The 24,622-nt window shown below is 40.5% G+C and overlaps 2 protein-coding genes across 3 annotated transcripts in view; both read left to right on the top strand.

The window, feature by feature from the left end:
• LOC134806037 (transmembrane and ubiquitin-like domain-containing protein 1) overlaps positions 1-24,622 on the top strand; it is a 118,886-nt gene that overhangs the window by 27,929 nt on the left and 66,335 nt on the right. The window lies entirely within an intron of this gene.
• Positions 5,665-21,728, top strand: LOC134805988 (uncharacterized). 2 transcript variants are annotated; one of them, XM_063779165.1, is made up of 20 exons: positions 5,665-5,771; positions 6,038-6,340; positions 7,163-7,278; positions 7,596-7,779; positions 11,167-11,329; positions 11,567-11,676; positions 11,947-12,059; positions 12,716-12,803; positions 13,363-13,489; positions 13,754-13,974; positions 14,394-14,504; positions 14,905-14,989; positions 16,155-16,217; positions 16,948-17,097; positions 17,395-17,490; positions 17,740-17,838; positions 18,272-18,484; positions 20,216-20,412; positions 20,835-20,927; positions 21,138-21,728. In XM_063779165.1, the coding sequence occupies exons 2-20, from the start codon at positions 6,083-6,085 to the stop codon at positions 21,600-21,602; spliced, it is 2,952 nt and encodes a 983-aa protein (XP_063635235.1). In that variant the 5' UTR covers positions 5,665-5,771; positions 6,038-6,082; the 3' UTR covers positions 21,603-21,728. The 2 variants fall into 2 exon arrangements, with proteins under 2 accessions (XP_063635235.1, XP_063635236.1); XM_063779166.1 differs by lacking the exon at positions 16,155-16,217.

The raw sequence follows: 24,622 nt of genomic DNA, 5'->3' as shown, positions 1-24,622 counted from the left end.
TACTCATCCTTTTCTTTTGGGTGCTAGTACTAGTGTAAGACAAAGATAGTATGATTCTCTCTGTCTATGTTTGAAACGAGACGTCCTTTGACAAACTTTATGCATTATTTTTTAAATCATGTGTTTAAAAGTAATCATTAAAATTGTACCGTTTTCACCAAAAAAGGTACTTATTGACGGTTGTTAATAAGACGCTATTTCCATAAAGCTTCAATTTGAAATCAACTTATACCGACAACCGACAATGTATAGGTAGTTGGTCAAACCAATTTGTCAGTCAGTAAGAATCAGGAAAACTATAGTCTGTTCGGAAAGAGTCGTGGAATGTATTGGGCCCCATACATTCCACGACTCTTCTCTTTCCGTACAGACTCTACCTTTTATACTTGGTCAAGCAGATCTTGTCAGTAGAAAAAGGCGGCAAATTTGAAAAATGTAGGCGCGAAGGGATAATTTGAATTTCGCGCCTTTTTCTACTGACAAGATTTGCTTGACCATCTATAGTTGAAAACGTGACAATTACTGTTTTAAGACCATAAATTAAATACGCAGACGGAATAACTCTTCGAGCAACACCGGCTTCCGACACATCGGAAGGGAGGGGCCCAAGCGATATCTCACCGTACAAATCTTTCTGCCATTTTTCGCGGGGGAAAGGTGCACACAGTCGCACTTCTCACACACTTACATACAAAATCCCATCAAAATCCAATCTGTAATGACGACACAAATACATAGAAAATGACACACGTCAAAGACAAATCTTGCAAACCTCGATCTCTTTTTGTGTACGGACGAGTGACAAGTGTCACAACACGCACACTAACACATTTTCGTTGAAGTATGTCATTGTATTCTAAGAGATGAGAAGTCGGATTTGTCGCTCGACCCATCCGCAATTTGTACTGAGCGAGCAAAATCGATAAATCCAACAATTACATGAGACTAAAATATAATAATTGTGTTTGAATGTAATTAAACGTATGATATGTAAAAAAAAATATTACATGTGAAATGTAACACTTTATTTTTGTAAATTTGATGTCCCCGACCTCTTTTTATAACAAAAAACCGAGCAAACAGACATTTTTGTGCAGCAGTGTTCACGCGCGCGTCTGGACTCGGTCTAGTGAAAAATCCAAGTGCAACTAGTTTTATTACCCGCGTTAGATTAGATTGACGCGCTAATCTTGTACCTCGGCAGAGGGGAAATAGTGCGAATGCCGCCTCCCTTCCGTGTTGCTCGAAGGAATACCTATTTCGTCTAATCTAGAGAATCTAGACAGCCTGCGTTTATTATTATCAGAAGATATAATGTTCTTAATTAATTTATGTCCCTCGTTTAAGGGTAAATATATTAAACTGGCAACATTTTTACACCGCCAATGCTACCAATCTACAGGAAAAAACCGAGCTATTTAAGGCAAATTTATAAACGTGAAAATATCGTATGGTATTTTTGTCTGATTCGTTTTGACTAGATAATAAAATGTTTTTTAAATTTCTAAACGAAATAAAAATGTTGCCTTTAATTCAAGCTACATCAACCCTCTAAAATTAGGGCTTTTTAAAAGTTTACGAGTAAAATAAAATCTATATGTCTGCATCGCCTATTTCTAACATTACAGTAATGCCGGCTACATACGTAACGATAAATCGTAGCGATTAAACTGTGCAGTCCGAACTGCGCAGTTTTATCTACCGTGTGTATGACAAATCGTTACGATAATCGACAACGATTTGTCATACACACGGTTGATAAAACTGCGCAGTTCAGACTGCACAATTTAATCGCTACGATTTATAGTTACGTGTGTAGCCGGGGTAAGAGTATTCTGTAGATTACGGTGGTATTTCTTCTGTCCAATGTCATTGCGTCTCACTCTCTCATTAAGCAAAATGTGAGACAAAATACACATTGGACAAAGAAATTGGTTGGACAGGGTGGAATACCACCCAGATGTAAAGAGAACGGTAACCACGGTAAAACATTTTAAGGACACTATAATAAATGTTGACTCCTCATATATTAAGTAGTGTCCGACCGAAACATGTTTTTTTGCCGAAACCGAAACCGAAACCGAATGTTTGGCTTTGGCTCTAGTTTCGGCCGAAACCGAAACCGAAACTTTTGTAGACTTGTTAAAATCGTTGAAAAAATGTCATAAAACCGCTTTTACACACATATTATGGGGCTGTCAACACCCAATGTCCTTGAAATTGATGTTACTAGCAGTTTTTTAAGAAAATTACTATAGTTAGACCAAGATAATTCTGCAACGATTTTGATAACACATGCAGTGCAAGTGTTACTTTAAACGTCAAAACTTCTATGAAATTATGACGTATAAATAACATTTGCACTAGTAGCACTGCGTATGCTATCAAAATCATTGCAGAATTTTCTTGGTCTAACTCTATTCATTCACCAGTCAAGCTAACATGTAGATACAGGGTCAACCAAAAAACCAACCAAAAACGCGAGCGCAGCGAGCGCGAAATTTTTTGTTAACAATATCGCAAGGCCGGTTACCGATCTACACCTGGGCCTAAAAGTCCGAAGTGCCCCAGTGAGGCGAACTTTCATGCGAAGTCAAAGCCGTGCTTCAGGCTTCAGGATAAGTAGTTAAGCACAGACTCCAACCAATGCCCATTGTATTAAAAAGCGAGACCGCAGGCCGAGCATGGCGCAGCGAGGCCAAAGGCTAAGCTAGGCTAAGGACATGTGGGACACAAACCAATGGTAGATTGAGGTAAAAAGTGAGGCTAAGGTCGAGCATTCGTATGAAAAACTGTACTGGGGACACTTTTAAGGGTTTTTTCTTCGTTTTAATCAATAGTCAGCTGTTCAGCTTCGCAAAATATTAACTATTGAGAAAATCTACTTTGCGGCCCTAGTTGAGCGTAGCCTTTAGCCTCGCTTAAAATTTGCCATTAGAGGTAGATAGAAAAATGACTGAATAAGAGCGAAAAAGACATCGTCCGACTCGGGTCGAGCTGATACTCAGCCAACGGCTACGTGCGACAGTGCTATCTCATTCACTCCGATAAAATTAGACAGTGTGCGCGTTATAAGTATTGACAGCCTCTTAAGACTGCGTCGACCGTCCAGTGGCGCTCTCATTAGTGGAATTGTGTTTTACAATAAACCAATTAATTTCTGTACCTATACATGGATCAGTATATGTAGATATGTATTAATATTGTTGTCTACTTATTCCCCAACTTTTCGTCTTTGACCGGACACTACTTAACATTAGTTAACACTACTTAACATTAGTTAAGTAGTGTCCGGTCAAAGACCGGTCGGACACTACTTAATATTAGTGTCCGACCGAAGGTTCGGTTTCGGTTTCGGCCAGTTTCGGACAAAAAATCATGTTTCGGCTGTAGTTTCGGTTTCGGCCAAAAAACGGCCGAACCTTCCGGCCGGGCCGAAACTTACGAAATGGTACTTCGGACAAAGACGAAAAGTTGGGGAATAAGTAGGACAATAATATAATACCGACATATACTGATTCATGTAAGGTACAGAAATTAATTGGTTTATTATGAAACACAATTGCACTATTGAGGGCGCCACTGGACGCAGTCTTAAGAGGCTGTCAATACCTATAACGCGCACACTGTCTAATGGTATCGGAGTGAATGAGATAGCACTGTCGCATGTTACTGGGCCCTGGGCAAGAGAATAATAATAAGAAAACTCGTCATCATCTTCCTCGCGTAATCCCGGAATTTTTTGCCGAGCCGTGGCAATGGGAATGGGAGCCTGGTGTCCAATTGACAACTAATCCCAAGAATTGGCGTAGGCACTAGTTTTTACGAAAGCTACTGCAATCAGACTGATCTTCTAACCCAGAGAGTAAACTAGGCCTTATCGGGAGTAATCCGCCTTCCTCACGATGTTTTTCCTTCACCGAAAAGCAAATAGTAAATATCAAATGATATTTCGTATATAAGATCCGAAAAACTCATTGGTACGAGCCGGGGTTTGTACCTGCGACCTTCGTATTGAAAGTAGCACGCTCTTATAACTACCGCTAGGCCACCAGTGCTTAAGGAAATAATAAGAAAACATTTGTAATAAAAATAAATGTGGATTATTTGTGTAATATTATATTACTCGTTAGCGGTTTAGGTATAAATTTTTACACATTGAGATTTTAATTTCAGATACATAAGTCAAAAAAATAAAACATTAGAACCGTTTAGTGGTGATTTTAAGCAGGGCCGGATTAGGCATGTCGGGGCCCCAGGCAGTGCAAAGTTCGGGGCCCCCTACAGTTAATTCTGCATACAGCATGTTCTGTTGTTCAGTACAGGGAAATAACTTTGTGTTTTTAATTTTAATCTTCAGGCGTTGGCCGAGTATCAGCTCGGCCCGAGTCGAACGATGTCTTTTTCGCTCTTATTCACTCACTTATTCAGTCATTTTCCTATCTACCTCTAATGGCAAATTTTAAGCGAGGCTAAACACTCAACTAGTGCCGCAAAGTTGATTTTCTCAATAGTTAATATTTTGCAAGGCGGAACAGCTGACTATTGATTAAAACGAAGAAAAAACCCTTAAAAGAGTCCACAGTACAGTTTTTCATACGAATGCTCGACCTTAGCCTCACTTTTTACCTCAATTTACCATTGGTTTGTGTTCCACATGTCCTCTACTTCAGCTAAGCCTTTGGCCTCGCTGCGCCATGCTCGGCCTGCGGTCTCGCTTTTTAATTGGATATTGGTTGGAGTCTGTGCTCAACTACTTATCCTGAAGCCTGAAGCACGGCTTGAACTTCGCCTCACTGGGGCACTTCGGACTTTTAGGCCCAGGTTAAGATCGGTACCCGGCCTTGCGATATTGTCAACAAAAAAATTCGCGCTCGCTGCGCTCGCGTTTTTGATTGACCCTGTATCTACATGTTAGCTTGACTGTTAAATGAATAGAGTTAGACCAAAAAAATTCTGCAATGATTTTGATAGCATACGCAGTGCAACTAGTGCAAATGTTATTTATACGTCATAATTTCATAGAAGTTTTGACGTTTAAAATAACACTTGCACTGCGTGTGTTATCAAAATCGTTGCAGAATTATCTTGGTCTAACTCTAGTAATTTTCTTAAAAAACTGCTTAAGTAACATCAATTTCAAGGACATTGGGTGTTGACAGCCCCATAATATGTGTGTTTGTAAAAGCGGTTTTATTAATTTTTTTCAACGATTTTAACAAGTCTACAAAAGTTTCGGTTTCGGTTTCGGTTTCGGCTGAAACTAGAGCCAAAGCCGAACATTCGGTTTCGGTTTCGGTTTCGGCAAAAAAACATGTTTCGGTCGGACACTAATATTAATGGTCGGTTGCACCAAACTGTTCGTATCGTTAAAGAGTTCGCTAAATTTTTATGTATTGAAAGTTTCATAGTAAAGCGCCGGGGCGCGCCGGCTGACGTTGATCAGTCTGTCAAATGTGGTTGGTGCAACTGGCCCTGAGTCTCAAAATTTACTTGTGCTAATTTTAAATAACTTGCTTGTGCAAATTTTGAAGATACAAATGAATGAAATATAAAAACAAAATGCTATATAATATATGTATTATTAATACTATTATATTAAATATTTTTTAGAAAATACTTCATCACAATTTATGGCGCCTTGACATTTAACGGTTTTTTTATACCGCTTCTTGGAAACACTGACGGACGACGGCCATCTTGAAGTGTAATTGTTGTCATGTTTACGTTGTGTGAAAGGTGAAATTAATGAGTTTTCATAGAATAATCAGGTAATATCACCGCTACTATACTTAAAACTAGCAAGTAAACCCTGAAGTTCCACGTGAAAGTGTTTTATATATTAAATTGAATGCGTTCGCTAAATAAATCCACTATGTAGATTGGGCGCCAAACTGTGTTAGTCGTTAACGAGCGACATCAGTGGGCATTGTTTAGTTCGTTCCTGTTTTTTGTGATCAAAATGACTGTGATAGACGTTTTTGCGTTTATTGGGAACCACTAGACTTGTTTATTGTATGTTGTGTATTTCTTTCAGGCCAGCTTTGATGTAATTCTGTATTGGAACAAGTAGACATTCACTATGTTTTACGCACATTTTGTGCTGGCCAAGAAAGGGCCGCTAGCCAAAATTTGGTTGGCAGCCCATTGGGACAAGAAGCTGACGAAGGCTCATGTGTTCGAGACGAATATCGAGAAATCCGTAGATGGTATTTTGAAACCTAAAGTGAAGATGGCTTTGAGGACATCTGGCCATCTGCTGCTTGGTGTTGTAAGGATTTACTCGCGGAAGGCCAAGTATCTGCTGCAGGATTGTAATGAAGCTTTCGTTAAGATCAAGGTGTGTTATGTTTTTATTTACTTTCACAATTTCTTATTCACTACTAGAATCTACACCCAATTTAACACAACAAAATCATTGTAAACAATATAATTGTCTTAGAAATTTGACATTTAATAGCTTATAAATCATATAACCTTGCCATCTAGCCCGTGCCATGCCAGCGGACCGGGGCTACAAGACAAAAATACCTCTAAGCTAACTCCTTGACTTTTTTATTATTATCATAATATATTCTCAATTAACATTAAGCACTAAATGGGCTGAAATAGATCTACGTAAGCATTTGTTTACTCCTGAAGTTCTGTTGTTGTTCTAAAAATAGGAGTTATATCAGGATATAACCCTGTAACATTTGGAATTCAGACCCTGAACTCTGGAGCAGTAGCTGAAGACACAACTTGTATAAACGCTAAGATGAGAGAGAGTATAGAATGTTTTGTCCAATATAAAAGCTTGGCTAGAGGTCGACAAAAAATCATATTGTATGAAGTCTTTGGTATTCGATTATTGTTCGTGATAATATCACATGCCGTTGAGTGGTAGGCAATTGAATTGTGGTTAATAAAATTTAATATAATTATAAAACTTTATCATTCAGTTAGCTCAATAATAAATATAAAGGCTAAGAAAAATATACTCTTATTGTAATGATAGAGATATAACCAGAACAAGTCAATTTGGCTGTATAAGTCAATATTGTAAAAGGACTACTAACAGAGATTTCAACGTATGATAAGCTTAGTTAACACAGCTGTCTCGTTTCTTTAGATTTCACTGTTACTTTTTATTAGATATTATATCTGAGTGTGATAATTCCAGATGGCCTTCCGGCCTGGCATGGTGGACTTGCCTGAGGAGCACAGAGAGGCCGCCATGAATGCCATCACCCTGCCTGAGGTGTTCCATGACTTTGACACTGCCATGCCAGAGTTGAAGTAAGGATTATTCTGTTAATTTTTTTTCACTCAGTGTACAGCCACTATAGCCTGTCACAGACGGAGCGATAATAAACCAAAAGATATCTTATAGCAAGGTATTAAGGCAGGGACACACTTATCCCACGTACACAACGTTATGCAATGCATTATGACATCTGAACCCTGAAAGTTGTATGCTTAGAAACATACTTGTCATGCGTTGCGGTGCGTATGACAAGTATGTTTCTAAGCATAGCCCTAGCTTTATACAATATATTTTACTTACTATTTGACAGAGCCCACACATGAAGCTATAATGTTTTGTTTTCATACAGTGAGGTTGACATTGAGGCGCAGTTCTCAATGAACCAGTCCCGCGCGGAAGAGATCACCATGCGGGAGGACTATGGTTCCCTCAACCTGGTCAACCCGGACGATGGGTTTGGTGACATGGGATTTGACACGGACAACCCGGACATCATGCGAGAGGCTATTGGCACTGAGGGAGGGTTGGAACAGGTAAAAAAGTATTTTAGACTGGTCGTATTTTTCACAGGAACTAAAAACTTTTTTTTTCTGGCTTACTCCCTGCAATTTTGCACAGGGTGAATTTGCCAATGTTGGTGTTGACTTTCACACGTGAGGAGAATGTTCGGTATAATAATTTTGTATTTTTGGGAGGATGTAGTTGGGGAAACCTAAAAACAAATAATAGGGTATTATACTGTATTTAAAATAAATTATTTTACACCATGCATGAAATAAAGCACCAGATAATTATTAGAAAAACACAGGTGAGTTGACCGTGACGTCACAATGTAATGTTTCATATAAATTCCATATTAGCAAATCGTTTTGACAGTACTAAAAAAGTAACTGATTTGACTAGTAGGAAAATACCCTATTGTTATGAACAGTGATCGGAATAGGCAGAGTATATTTACCTACACTTGGTAGAACATAGATAAAAAGTGGAGACTTCCTTACGACAAATTTTTTTTGCGGGACTAAAGTCCCGGGAACTTACCGAATAATTAATATTGTTCTGAATAGTACAAAAAACAATGCAAACTGCTTCAATACAATAAATAGGCATAAAATAAAACAACCAATATATAAACGGTTTTCTATATATTTTTTAATAAACTCTCTTTATGTACAAAGTTATTATTACTTTATTAAGTCTAAATATAAATAACATTGCAACTCAATCTACAAATACAAAATTATTATATTGATTTAAACTAACACCATTTTCACACATACCTATTATTAAATGAAAACGGGACTTAATCGCGTAACACTTATATTTAATATTTGGCCCAAGGTTTCGGATGTCACATTACGTCCGTGGTCAGAGGCATACGGGTAGGGAGTTGTGTCAACATTTTCTAGCTATACGAGTTTTTGGAACTACCCGCACTTGATTTCCATTAGTTACTTTTATGCTAGGGTAAGGTGCTACGCGATTAAGTCCCGTTCTCATTTACTTTACAAAATTATTTGTCGTCACTATCAGAATCACATTCATAATCATAACATTCATTCATTTCAGTACTATTATTATTCTCCTGGAGATGATTGAAATATATTACTATAATTTTTTCCATATTTTCAATTTTCAGTCTATTTTTTTTCACGCTTAAAACCCATTTGTATGTAGAAAATGACCGTTCAACGTCTACAGATGTGAGTGGTGCAAAATTATAAATCAAATCATCATCTGCGTCGATCCCTTGAACAAGGTACAGTACGGTAAGTATAATGTATGTAGGTTTAATACATTACACGGCCAAATTATGAACATAGGCAAGTGACTCAAGTCAATAGTCATAGTTCGTGACCATATATTTCAGCCTTTATTTTCTTACCTTCGATTACACATACACACAATGAAAAGGATAAAAATGTTAAATAATAAATACATTATCTTACCTTGAAACTTGGAAGTTTTGCAGTATCCGTGGTGTTTTCAGTATCCAGTAATCGCCAAATCCAATCAAAGCAAAATCGGTGTCCGAGTTCAGGCCGTGTGTAATCATCAAGTATAGCAGGCGAAATTCCAGTAAACAAGCAAATGTCAAATATCCAAAAAACACAGTATCTACACTTCCGTACGTACTCGACAAGGGATAGTAAGAAACTGATGTCAACTTTCTATTTAATGCATAAGAAGGGTTGCAGGTAACAGCGATAAGTGATAACGACATCTGCTTTGTCTTTTAGACGATAACAATGGAAATTACAATTAACATAGTAGATAGTAATACTGTTATTTCTATCTCTTTCACTTAAACACAGCTGGTATTGGCGTAAAAGAGACGGACAAGTTTGAAATAATATAAATACAATAATGTTATATTATCACTCGTAAACTAGTACAAACTTGTAGTGTTGTGGTTACTATTGGTGGTGGTTTAGAATTAATGGACTTAAACTAAACTCTGAAAAGACAAATATAATGAAATTTAACACTCGTCAAACTGACGCTAATAAAATAAATATACCTTTATCAAACGGCACAATCATTGACAGTGTACAGCATGTGAAACTACTTGGTTTCAACTTAGATCCAACATTATCATGGAAATCTCATATAAACTCAGTATGTGGAAAGCTAGCGAAAGGCATATATATCCTTAAACAATTGAAACCCCTCATCTCAAATTATCATCTGAAAGAAGCCTACTTTTCATACATACATTCAATCTTGTCTTATGGGATTATACTGTGGGGAAACTCAACTGACTTTGAACGTGTCTTAAAAATGCAAAAACGAGCTATTCGAATCCTGGCCAATGCAAAATATAATGATACCTGCAGAGAACATTTTAAAAATTTAGAAATATTAACATCTGTATCGACATATATCCTAGAAGTTATAATGTATGTAAGAAATAATCCAAGTGAATTTGAACGTATCGGTGACGTAAGTAAACGACCGACTAGATATCCTGACAACTTAAGACAAAGTAAATGCAGATTACAAATGACAAAAAAGTGTCCCAAAATAATAGGGCAGAAACTTTACAACAAGCTGCCAAAAGTAATAAAAACTGAGACAAATATTAACACTGTTCGTCGCAAAGTTAAACAGCTCCTACTTGACAAGACACTTTATAGCGTTAAAGAATACTTAAATAATAACTATTAATGTACCCATTAGTACCAATAGACTACTTAATTAATTAATTATTATTCAAATTGTATATGTAATTGAAATTGAATTATATTTTTAATGTTTTATTTTTTATTTTTCTGTTTGTAAAATAATGTAAATATTAGTTTAAAATGCGTACCTAGCGTACCTACCTTGACGATCTCACTATGTGTGCATATTTTTGTTTGTATTAATGAAAATTTTGTATTGCTATTGAGAAATAAATAAATCTGAATCTGAATCTGAATCTGAATCTGAATCTGAATCTATTTAATTTTACGTACATTGGGGATACATTATGAGATTTTATTTATTTTACTGATTTTTAAATCCGGGAAGTCCCGGTAAAAAAAATTATCGCAAGGAAGTCTCCACTTCATGACTTTGTTCCACCAAGTGTAGGTAAATATACTCTGCCTATTCCGATCACTGGTTATGAACATCACAGACAAACACATGACGAATACAACGATTAGCAAAAAAGCGGGAAGCGGATGACAGAACGTTAGTAGTGCCACTAGTGCCAACGTGAAGGAAGTGGAAAAGAAGAAAACGATATATGTAATATAAAAACGTTAATAATGCATAAAGTACAGAGTAGCACCATTGCCCGAATTGTCCAAAATATGTTTGGATATGTTTACTCAAGTGGAAATAGTCCATAAATTCATGACTGCAACTAACTTAGCAACTGATGTGGCTACTGAGCTGTGAGGCGGTTAGAGTAACCATCGTATCGTTCGCAGAGTAACCTGCTATTCGCCGACGGCTCGTCGCTCGAGCTGGGCAAGGAGGGCGCGAGCGCGGGGCTGGCGCCGCCGGGGCTGGCGCGGCGGCTGGAGGCGCAGCCGCACCAGCCCATGGACGACGGCTTCGGCGGCACCATCGGCATAGTGCCCGACTTCGGACGTGAGTATCATTCGTCCCTGTCTACTTATGGATGTAGGCTCCACAGAGCCACATTTGTATTGAGATTGATTTGTATTTGTAGTCAAGAATACATGTCCATGGTTTGGCCAAAATTGTCACAAGTTTACTATCTTATCCTGAAAATTGTTCCTACAACTTTTTCCGTTTTCCGTGACAATTTGTGTACAAGTGTAATTTATCAAATGTTATTTTAATTCTTCCTATATCTGTGAACAGATGCAGGCGGGCTGTTTGAAGGCGACCTGTTCGGCGATGTGTCGGCGGCGGGCGCGAGCGCCGGCTCGGCCGCGCTGGCCGGACCCTCGGCGCAGCCGCAGTCGCTGCAGGTAACCCCACTTTTATGTTACATTTCATTTTTAATTTAAATTCTACCTTTGATTTTAACTCATAACATGACAAATCACTGTCATCATTACAAGTTCACTGAACTTTATTGTATGGGACTTTCATACATTATGGTTGGCCCTTATGGCCCCTAGTGGCACTAAGTGTCATCTACTGTAAACAATTTTGTCAATGTTTCGTGACCGATAAATATTGCATGAATTGTGAACTGTAACTGCATTTATCTCAATAACGTCGGTTTGATATGTCAGGCGGAGATCGAGGCGGCGGGCGTGAGCGAGACGCACGCGCCGGCGCCGGAGGCCGCCGACTCGGACGACGACATGGGCGACCACTACGACGCCGGCACCTCGCCGCATCACAGGTACATGCTGTCAATATTTATCTACATAAAGTCAATCAATTACATTTCTTAACCATTTTAAACCTTGTAATTATATGAAAGTCACAAGGGATTTCATATCATTGTAACTGTAATTAAGTCCATACTAAGTGGCTTAGAAATCAAATCAGTTGAATGTGTAGTCAGTTGCAGAGATAGAACAGTTGATTCTTCGCCAAACAAATTTCTATGCAGATAAGGTTCCTTTTTACGCTTGTTTATACTTAAAATAGGTGACTAGAATTTTTGATATCTTCTTCTTCAATTTTAGAGGTATCCTCTTGTTGGTGGAGTGTTTTCCATTTCTCCCTCTCATAATCCATAGCCTTGACCTCTTGATACGACACGACACCAGCTTTTTCTTTTATTTGGTCTTCATAGCTACGTCTTGGTCTGCCCCTGCCTCTCTTTCCTTCTAGCTTGCCTTCTATGATGGTTTTAAAGAAGTTGTCGTGCCGTAACAAATGTCCAATAATTTTTCCTTGATAATATTCCCAAACTTTGACGTGAAATATTATTTGTATTTTCGATTCCGACTATTCGCAGTCTTTTTAGAAATCTCTCTGTCGGATATTTGTTGTTAATCTAGTATTGTATAATGTGTGATGCTGTATGAGTAATGTAACGTGTGTCCGCAGCTGGGGCGGGTCTGCGCCTGCGTCGCCGGCGCCGGCCGAGCTCATGCCGCCGCCGGCCGCTCCGCGTCCGCCCTCCGTGCGGCCCATGGTCAGTCACACCACCATACTATACTTATTCATAGCTCTTCATTCCAAATGGGCCGGCTACCTAGTGAACCTTCGCCTTGTGCCCACTCCACTAGCTACAGTCAGCAGCAATAGTTGCTAATCGTGCGAGATGTTCAAAATGATCTTGACGCGACTTTATTGTGTCAAGGTAATTTTAAACACCTCGCCCGCTTAGCAATTTGTGATGCTGGCTGTACGGGGTATCTCAGGACGGATAAACACGGCCGACTGACTCGAAGTGAAAAGTGAACGGCTACACTACGTCATACTACTACGCTTAAACTTAAATCGAATTCACTTTTTAATAGTTGTAGCGAGATTGAAACGGTAATAAAAACCATCAGAATTTATTAAGTAGCGGAGCGGCCTTAGTGCACGCTGCTCAAATCACCTGTGAGCCCGACGCCACGCTGCACGCCCCGCCGAACGCTCCGCTTCGAGCGTCCACTCAGGCCTCACACTAACTGTATAAATGCTTCAGAATCTACGCGGTTTCCTATCCTATATGGTTAGATTCTTATAACGTGTAATGTATGCAGGAGGTGGACGAGGCTCCGCTGGCGGAGCCGGCGCCGGCGGCGGAGGCGGCGCTGGACAACACCACGCTGCTGCAGAACGACGAGGAGTCCTTCGCGCTCGCGCCTGTCGACGCCACCGTGCTCAAAGGTACGCTGCCTACTGCCTAACAATACAGTTTCGAATTGATTTACATCGACCAAAGACCGCTTGTAAGCTGCTTATTAGTATGGTATTCCGCCTATCCAATTTCTTTGTCCAATGCGTATTGCGTCTCACATTTTGCTTAATGAGAGAGTGAGACGCAATGACATTGAAGAAAGATAATGGACAGGTGGAAAAATTGGCTCTTTATCATATGCATAAGTTTTATTTTTCACTTCACTCATTAACATTTGTGCTCTGCCCACACAGGCATAACAAAAACCAAGCGCAAACGCAAGCTGATCGTGGACGAAGTCAAGAACATATCCGGCGAAGAAATGAAGAACCAGCTCAGCAACACGTCGGACATCGTGACCACGCTCGACCTGGCGCCGCCCACGCGCCGCCTCATGCACTGGAAGGAGACCGGAGGAGTGGAGAAACTATTCACCCTGCCAGCAAGGCCCATCCCGTCCAGAGTCTTGTTCAAGGTATATTTTATTTATCGAACTGTTTCCATGAGATGATGATGATTCAACACATCGTGGCCACGCCCGACCTTAACTCGCCGCATCAGGCACTGGACGTAGAATACTGGGAACGCGGAGGAATGCGTGCGAGACTTGACTTGTATGCAGAATATGTACTGAAATTCTTACCCTTAATACTTTACCAAGTGGTTTTACAGACGTGCAAGTAGCAGAAAGTTAGGATACATTCTGGAAAAGTACAGAAATTCGAGGAATGTTCCATTTTGGAATATTATCATCACGGGAAAGTTATGCAAGTTTGGAAACTTTCCGTGGGCATATCAGAATATGGGCTATATTTCCGCATATCCTTCTCAAGACCTGCGTGATACTCGTAAGCCCATTGTATGAATAGATTGTGATGGTTGGTGTTGTTTCAGAAATACCAGCGCAACATGACGCTGCGCAGCGAGGGCGGCGAGGAGGGCGACGCCAAGTCCCCCGAGCACGCCGAGCCCGCGCGGCGCATGCGCAAGCGCCGCCACGACGAGGTACGCCACTACACTGCACTATATCTTAATCCTTTGACCGCCGAAAACGTCAACTGACGCGCGTGGGTACAGCCCAATAATCAACCTTGGGGCTGTCCATAAATTACGTCATCTATTTTTGACGATTCTTGTCCCCCCCTCCCCCTAAAATCATCCAAAAATCATGCTTCGGATGACCCCGTTTCTTCCTACTTCATGCTACCATCATCCGATGTCCAGACCCCCCCCCCCCCCAATTTGAAATGACAAGGTTGACTTTTCGACAAGGTTCAAAATGACGTGCCACGCACGATAGTCGATAGGCGCAGGGTTAATGGGCTCATAAAAACTTTTCCATTTTGACTACACATTGTTACAAAATGCAACATATGTCATGATTCATGATTGTTACTGTCCACAGTCGATGCTGCCCCCGGACACGCCAGCGCCACCGCCAGACCTAGAACCTCCCACACCTGTGCCGCAGGAGTACGAACCTTCAGTCGGTGAGTACCTTGGACATGCACATCTAGCATTGTGCCGTTCTCGAGAAATCTCTCCGGAAATATTCTCGAGCGAGAATATTTCCCATTCAAAACGGAGATCCTATTTGAAATTGGCAGAGTATGTTTATGTGCACTTCTCTGCGTTTTTTTTCATGGGTCTTTTAACATACATTTCGTATTTCTTAATAATCATATTTTCTCTCTATATAACATAAACTTTGAAATACCAATACTACTAACATACAACAAATCTGTCATGTTTACCGCAATCTTAATAATATACACTCACAGAATCACAAGTCATGCTCGAGAGGTCCATTTATGTCAATACATAGAATTTGCTCCTTAAATAACTTAATGAGAAAGCTATTAGGGTTTATCAATGTACTAACGTTACATGAAACATGCCTGTCCGTAAATGAGTTAAAATCGTTAACCTTATCGCTACAAATATTTGGGAAGATTTCATGGTAAATAAGTTTAAATTTTACAGTATAGGTATATAGTAAATGTAGCTTTACGCTCTTACTGTATGCTACCATTAACGTTACTGAAAAACATTTAATATTCTGATCATCTATTGGATTCCCAGTAAATTAATTGTAATTGACTAAGGGATCATCCATTAATTACGTCACACGAATTTCTAGGTTTTTTGACCCCTCCCCCCTCCTTGTCACACTTGGTCACATTTTGCAAATCCCTCCCCACCTGGTGTGACGTCACATTTTAGGCAATTTTGTTTTCAACGAAATCGGCAACACTAACTCGGCATAATTTTTTTAATAAAAAAATATTTTTGGTAAAAGAGATATTAATACTTAAGTAAGTAATTTTATAACACAAAACCAATTAGGAACGAGAATTACTTCTAAAAACACATTAAAAAATATAAATTAATTTTCGGTTACTGATGAAGTTAAAGTGACGTCACAATGTTAGTGACTCCCCCCTCCCCCTTGTCACAACATGTCACATTTTCTTGACCCCTCCCTCCTCCTAAACGTGTGACGTAATTAATGGATGACCCCTAAGTGTGGTTCTTCCCTCAGTAACATGTCTATAACGCTTGGCTTATAACACTCTTATCATAATTTTTATCACCATTTACTCGAGTCACCATTCACCTCCGCCTTACTAACTGTAACGCCATCTGGTTGGGTAGAGCCGGTGCAGGCGGGCTACCAGACCCCGCGCTCCGACGTCGACGAGGCCCCGCAGACCCCTGGTAAGACTAACATTACACTGCGTTGCTTTACATTTTACTTACAAGTAGTGACAGCTATCTTCTATTAACCTTTCATACGAGTATGAGTGTGGCTTAAGTATACTGTGTGTTACTGACCATCGGGCTTTAAATCCAGGGCTCGATTCTACTCGCTACTTTTACTATGGCACCAACCCCGAAATCCCGAAAAAAAATTTTACTTTTTCATACATTTTGGCTGATCAGGTGTCGACGTTTTCTATGAAAAAGCCAAAAATTTTTCCCCGATTTTAGGGTTGGTCCCATAGTAAAAGTAGCTCAGTTAAGCGAGTAAAATCAAGCCCTGGATTTAAAGCCCCATGGTCAGACACACCATGTATAGTGGGTTCAACAAACACTTAAAATTTCGACCGAGCCGTATAGAAGCTATATAAAGTTTAAAAAAATGTTCTTATAGAAATTGAGAAAGGTGACTGTAAAATGTGTTCTACCAAACACAGACGAAAGGTTTAATCTTGGGATACTTTATCTTTAAATTTTAAGGTGACTTCGGTTCAGTTTTTTTGTCAAATTATAGAATAGAGCGCGGCATAAGTATATAGGTCGCCCGACCCGGATCTACTTAACTGGTACAATCTGAATTCTGAAAATAGTATGTTTATCTTGTGTATTCCATTGTAGTTTCGAAATGACTACCGTGGTTTAAACTCGTAAGTTTCACATAGCATGTACAACATTGTTTGGATGTCAGGTATGCTGAGCGCGCTGGGTCCGCCGCTGACGCCGGGCGGGCTGGGTCCGCTGACGCCGGGCACGCTGCTGCAGGGCGGCCTCACGCCGGGTGGCCTGCCCCACGGCGGCCTCACGCCGGGCGGCTTACCGCACGGCGGCCTCACACCAGGTCAGTAATGTCACAGCGTTTTATCTAAAGTATGTTTAAAGCTCTCGGAAACCAAATCACCTCAAAATTAAATTGGATACGTGAAAGCCTATTGCCACACATTTTTATTTAATGAGGAGGCAAACTGATATTTTATCACGCCAGGTGGCGCTTCCATAATCGTTTGCTGTCACTGTCAAATCACATACATTTTTTCAAATAAATTGTAAACATTCTCCTTTTTCTAGTGTGCCTCCTCATTACCTCTTACAGCAATGATTATTTTAGTTAATTAATTCTTAATAATTTGTCTCGCAGGAGGCCTGCAACACGGCGGTATGACGCCAGCAGGCTTGCAGCACGGCGACGGGCACGACTTCGGCCCCATGACACCCGCCGGGCTGCACCATGGAGGTAACATAATATGGCACTGATATTAGACGTGCTAAGAAAAATTTGTGTCGTACACATTTATAGTAAATTAAAAGTAAATTTTTGGAACAAGTCTCTAGAGTCTAGACCCTACATCCACATGTATTCGCATGCATGCATTCGTTGAGCGGTTAATGAAATAAACAAAATAGACAAACGAAGCCAATCAAATAATGAATATGATAATCAAATCATCCCAGAGAGCCTATTAACAAGATACAATTATTTCAGGAATGACGCCAATGGGGCTAGACAGCGGAATGACGCCGGGCGGCCTCGGCCACGGCGGCCTCACGCCCGCCGGCCTGCACCACGGCGGCATGACACCAGGTAATCTTATCCAACATCACAATATTTTTTTAGTTAAATATTGGTCTCCTTTGGTCTATTACAAATTTTCATTCGTCTTTTCTGTATCTAAAAGTTGAAAACATTGGAAGAAAGTGTCCTTAATTTTGGTACAGCCCAAAACTACAATGGAATCAGTTTGAGGTGATTATACAAAACTCACCAAAAAAGATGCATATTTAATTTTATTAACCCCTTCCCTACGTCTTGAGACCTAATAGCCTCTAGACATTTGTCCTATTTACGCGCCTTTCTCCTTCGGGCATGGTTAAATTTTCGTTAGAACAATTCTAAACATCATGCTACAACATTGTGCCCCTTTCAACGTTGCTCCATCGACAGCTAAGCTAAGACCTCACTTTACATAACACGTAAAATTCTGGATCGTCTTACTGACAAAACCTTTAATGTCCAGGAGGATTAGACCATGGCGGCATGACTCCAGCAGGCCTCCAACACGGCGGCATGACGCCCGCGGGTCTCCAGCATGGCGGTATGACGCCAGCCGGTCTCCAGCACGGAGGCATGACGCCAGCCGGCTTACAGCACGGAGGCATGACGCCCGCGGGGCTGCACCATGGTGGCATGACGCCCGCTGGGTTGCAGCACGGTGGAATGACGCCGCAAGGTTAGTGATGAGTGATGAATACTTGTTGGTTTATTTCTCTAGTAGTCCCAAATTGCAACAGGGAACATCAGGCATTGCAACAGGGTTGCCAAACCCATTTCATGTTTCAGAAGTAGCTACTAAGAAATAAAGATTTAATTGTTAGTTTTATTGAAATAAGGTGACCTTAGGTTGTCTTAGAGCTTTTAGTTTAACATAGGTCCCAGCGGTTCGGAGTGGTGTTTTTTAAAGCAATAGCGCGAAAAATCCTTTGCAACCAATGCTCAAAGGGTTTTAACAAAGGCATTGGACATTAATCCGTTAAGAGCCCATCAACGTGCACACTAGCGCCATTGCGAAATAATCGTCCAAAGTTAAAACGGGCGTTTTTGTTTTGAGTTCATATATCGACGAATCCAGCAACATAAAAACTAGTTAGATGTATTCAAAAGGTACTTAAATACACAATACAGTCCGTAGCGGCCCCCTTTTTTAAATACCCGTCGTTAAATTTAAATAATCTCGATTATTTAGCAGTGGCGCTAGTGTGCACGTTGATGGGCTCTTAAATCCTTTCATGTATAAATTTAACCTAAATGCCAAAATAATAGGAACAAACGATTTTGAACAGCACGTTAGACCTGGCAGACGTTGGTACCGTATTAAGAGCTATTCCATTAACTGTGCGCGGCGCGTCATGGTGAAACTTGTCGGAAATCGGAATACACGAAGGTTGATATTTGGGTTGTAGCCGCGCGCGTCAGTTGACGTCTTTAGAGGTCAAAGAGTTAATAGTAGATTGTTAACCAAGGATTGAAAGGCACCCATTTCTGTCGAGGTAGTTTGGCGCTCGAGCGCAGTGAGAGCGCCAATAGTCCGAGACGGAAATGGTGTCTTTCACCCGAGTTAAACACTCTACTTTTCATATCGAATGCGAGGAAACCAAACACGACAGTTTTGCAAAATCAGTAATTCAACTACTTGCCTAATAAGTAATTCAATTACGGCCATGATTTTTTTCCTTAGGACTTGCAGTCGGAGACTTTACATGTGTGAAGATAAATAACCCCTAGTGAAAAACAATTACATATTTTAAGAAACTGCACTATTTTAAAATGATTTGTTCATTATTAATTTATTAATATGTAGTATGAAAATCGCGGGATTGCCTCTTACATTTAAATTTTTACTTTTTCGTTCTAAACCCCGTAACAGACTACCGCACTAATAATATTTTAAGAATTTAATATTTTTTAAATAGCAATTGATGAATGATGAATGAAATAAGCAAATTTTATCTTGTATTTTTTTTTCATGAATAATAGTGCTAAATAATTTTAAAACCCCATTTAATAACGTACAAACGTTTAACTGTGGCTGTATAAGATTCTTGCCTTTGCTCATTTACTCAAGTGTAGGGTTTAAAAAAATATTTTTGGTGTATTCCTTTTGGTTCCCGCCTTATGTAATCGAGTAAGTAAATATAAATACAATACAACATAAAAAATCAAGAATAATTTATTTGTATAACTTACATCATTTTCTATGAAAAAAAATTAATACGAGATTAGTAAAATTGAACAATTACCAATTGTTCCAAGCGGGGAAATAAGGACTCCATTTTGTTTCCACCCAGTTACTCGTGAGACGGGGACGAAGAGGAGTACACCATTTTTCTGCGCACTTTTTAGAACAACAACGACCCACTTTCAGAGCATGAGATATGAAAATGTTGTTGCATTGCATCCACAGGTCTATCGCACGGCGGCATGCTGGGTCACGGGCTGGAGCACGCGCAGCTGCCGATGATGCCGCAGCTGGGCGGCGACGTGCCCGCGGCCCTGCTGGCGCGCGCCCTGCCCGCGCAGGCGCCGCCCGACCACGAGCTCGGCCACACCGTGCCCATGGAGCCGCTGCCGCTGCACGGCCTGGACCCCGACTACCATCAGGTCACCATTTTATACCACACTTCTTTTATCTCATTGAACTTGTTTCGTTGTGTTCGTTTCTCTACAAATAAAAAGTGCTCAATTTCCTACTCTTCCATCTCGTCTTAGCATCTTTCTGATTACATCCTAAGTTGATTAAGATATTAAAGATTGTATCCTGAGTTGGCGTATTAGTCTTGTGACGAAACCGACTGCCATCTGACTTTCCAACACCTAGGGGTATTTGTCCGGTTACTACAAAGCGACTTTGCTACATAAATTCTAAGACACTCATTGTACAAGCTGGGGTTCAAACAAGCGACCTTCCGTTTAGAAGTCGCACGCTCGAGCGCCAGGCCATCTTTTGTATATTTGTAACACACAATATATAATTTTTCATTAAAGTAACTCATATGCTTAACAAATAATACCTTTTTTTTTAGGGTGGCATGCAGTTGACCAACTTGGGTTACGAGGACAACAATGGCCACCAAAGTCCACAGCACGACTACGACTTACCACCCAGTGTTGAAAATGTAAGTATTTCTTGCCATGTTATGATACTAAAATAAAGATTAAATGTACGAGTATCGCTAGGAACGGAAACATAACAAAATCACCAAGAAGAAAGGAGTCGTACGGCCAGTAAATGTTGCCGAAATTTACCTCTCAGTCGTAAACTGAAATCTCGGTTTATAGAGATGACATTTGAATACACGCTAGAGTTAATTTGTTTCACTCTCCAGGGCGAGGAGGGCGAGCGCGAGGCGGGCGAGACGGACGAGCAGTTCGAGGAGCGCGTGCTGAACCGGCGCGCGGCGCAGCTGTTCGCGGCCATGCGGCCCAAGCTCGCCGCCGGCCTGCAGCTCGCCTTCAGCGACCTGGCACCCCGCCACAACAACAGGAAACAGGTAACGAGCCTATACCCTACCCTACACCTTACTACAGGGCGAGGAGGGCGAGCGCGAGGCGGGCGAGACGGACGAGCAGTTCGAGGAGCGCGTGCTGAACCGGCGCGCGGCGCAGCTGTTCGCGGCCATGCGGCCCAAGCTCGCCGCCGGCCTGCAGCTCGCCTTCAGCGACCTGGCACCCCGCCACAACAACAGGAAACAGGTAACGAGCCTATACCCTACCCTACACCTTACTACAGGGCGAGGAGGGCGAGCGCGAGGCGGGCGAGACGGACGAGCAGTTCGAGGAGCGCGTGCTGAACCGGCGCGCGGCGCAGCTGTTCGCGGCCATGCGGCCCAAGCTCGCCGCCGGCCTGCAGCTCGCCTTCAGCGACCTGGCACCCCGCCACAACAACAGGAAACAGGTAACGAGCCTATACCCTACCCTACACCTTACTACAGGGCGAGGAGGGCGAGCGCGAGGCGGGCGAGACGGACGAGCAGTTCGAGGAGCGCGTGCTGAACCGGCGCGCGGCGCAGCTGTTCGCGGCCATGCGGCCCAAGCTCGCCGCCGGCCTGCAGCTCGCCTTCAGCGACCTGGCACCCCGCCACAACAACAGGAAACAGGTAACGAGCCTATACCCTACACCTTACTACAGGGCTCTCCAAACTTTTTAACCTGAGGACCTCTGCTTCCGGTTTGTGGATCGGATTGCATGGAAATGGCAAACTCACGGGTCGTAGTTTGATTCCTTAAAGTAATAAATCAGACCAAAAGGTTCTTGGTTGAAATAGTCAAACCGTTTAAACACTAGAATGTGGCCTATTGTCGCTGTGTTCAGACATAACAATATAATATCGCTCTTCCACATTAATAACATCATTATGATTTTGCTTCAATATTTTAAAAGGCCGGCTATGTGCAGTTTTTAACCGCATTACACTAATTTAATGCAACATATTTCAATGTTAAATATGCCAAGCTATTGCTCAGTCTAAACCTAGACATCGGCCATTTAATTAGTTAACAAGTGTAGTTATTGAATGTTCCATACAAAACATAAACATGACCATCTTATTTTAGTTGATTGATTAAATTCAGTGAAATTTTAGCTTTAATTGTGAATAAGGACCTGTCTTGCTTTAATAAAGCAAATAATTATTAGAATTATTAATTTTTGTTCCAGGTGGCACAGAAATTCTATAGTTTACTGGTTCTGAAGAAACATCAAGTATTAAAGTTAGAACAACACGAAACATATGGACCTATTACTATTATTAAGGGCGCACAGTTCGAGACGGAAGCGATCTAAATGCGATAATGTTATTTATATTAGCTATAATAATATAAAAGAGGAATATCTAAATTAGAATGTAAATGAGGGTATAAAGAGGTATCAGTTATAGTGATGTTTATTGAAGTTTTCTACTTCACACAGTACTAGATTGAGCCAAAAATAACGATTGTAAGTTGGCCTTACGATTCGAGTCCACGGGGCCCTAAAATGGAAAATATTAATTGACGGACCAAGGAGCGCGCTGATCTCAGTAATAAAAATGATACCATATATCACTACTGTACATGTAACACTTCGCTGGCCCAATATTACAGGGTTCTATGTTACATTTTCAAGATACCTAGTTGAAATTCGACTTAATGTCACTATGACAATGTTCAAATTTCAATTCGATAAAAGTGAAACATAGAACCCTGTAATATTGGGCCAGCGACTTGTCCCGTGGTCTCTATTCGTAAGCGATGACAGTTCTTTGATAGCCACGAGTAGGGAAACGCCTTATTTTGTTTTGCTATAGGTTAAGTCAAATTATTGTAAAAATGTTTACGAATAACGTTTTAAATGCTTTCAAGTCGAAGATAGTAGGTTGCTATTGTTAATGTATCTTGAATCCCAAAATTATGTAAGCGTGTATTTTTTGTACTGATCATGTTAAGGAGATAATTGGTATGCATGTTTGCAGAGTGCATCTATTCTCAAGGAAATGTAGGATATTGCACTGCAGTGTGAGTTTAGATCTGGGCCTTGGCGGGCCTAACACTGGGGACCTGAATTCGAACACTCTTTATTAATATTTTAAGACATTGTCAATATGGGTACTTCAACATCTTCAGCAAAAGCCATTATCGATCGAGCCATTAAGGATGATGTATTCCGATCATTTTTGCCACTCGGAAGTATGCAATATCGGAATTGTATATTATATTATAATGTAGTAATATTTATAAATAAATAATAAGAGGTTACACACAGAATTTCCTTATTGTTAGGTGTCAGCTTTTAGGATGCTTTTAAATCGTACATAACTTTATATCTGATAACATAGAATGCGCGAATAAGTTGCGTTTGAGATATTTCGTGTGTAGTAACAGTAGTGAAATTACGCCTCCTTATATCGAAATCTTGTGTTCAAATGTCACGAATGATGTTGTATAGCGGGCTTGGAGAACACATTACAATTATTACAAGCTTTTATTTAGTTTCACCTGACCGTTGTTGTCTGTCTGTAATCAAATCTTGCAAGTTAAATTTGATCCACTTCCCGGTTTCCGATTGAGCTGAAATTTTGCATGCATGTATAACTATAAATCGGATGACAATACAATATTATGGTACCATCGAGCTGATCTGATGATGGAGACAGGAGGTGGCCATAGGAACTCTGTGATGCAACAACGCAACCTAATTGTGTTAGGGGTTTTTAGAATTGTCTCGATGAGTATTAGTTGTTTGTCGTACGAAAAGTACAGTCAGCGATAAAAGCTTGTAGGTACCAAAAATGAAATTTTTGCCAAAAACTTATTGTACTATAACGTTGATACAGACTGGATTGATACTATTGTAGTTAATAAAATTTTCGAATATTAATAGCGGGAAAGACCCCCCTACACTTAGTAGTGCATTAAGTTTCTCATCCGTTTCCAAGCTCCACACTGTATACCATCATCATGTTATTCAAGTAAATGCCTTATCGTCTTTGCAATATCACTGTTAACATTAGTTTCTTTTTTTAGTCACATAGATATTTCAAACCTACATATAAATAAAAAAAAAATTACAGTTTGTCAGGATACTTGAATTGGTTAGGGTGGTATTCCACCTATCCAATTTCTTTGTCCAATGTGTATTGCGTCTCACATTTCGCTTGAAAGGGAGTGAGACGCACTGACATTGGACAGGTCAGGTGGAATACGACCCTTAGATACAACAATAACGTCAATGTGGCTAACAATTAAGCTAATAATGCAATTAATAATGTTTGTTTCTACGATATACCGCCGTTTTATTACCGCTACTAAGGTATACGTTGACGCCGCTATAGTG

The sequence above is a fragment of the Cydia splendana genome, chromosome 2 (assembly GCF_910591565.1).
Source record: "Cydia splendana chromosome 2, ilCydSple1.2, whole genome shotgun sequence".
Taxonomy (NCBI): Eukaryota; Metazoa; Arthropoda; class Insecta; order Lepidoptera; family Tortricidae; genus Cydia; species Cydia splendana.
The sequence above is the reverse complement of the archived record's forward strand: the minus strand, read 5'-3'. Positions and strand labels throughout refer to the sequence as shown.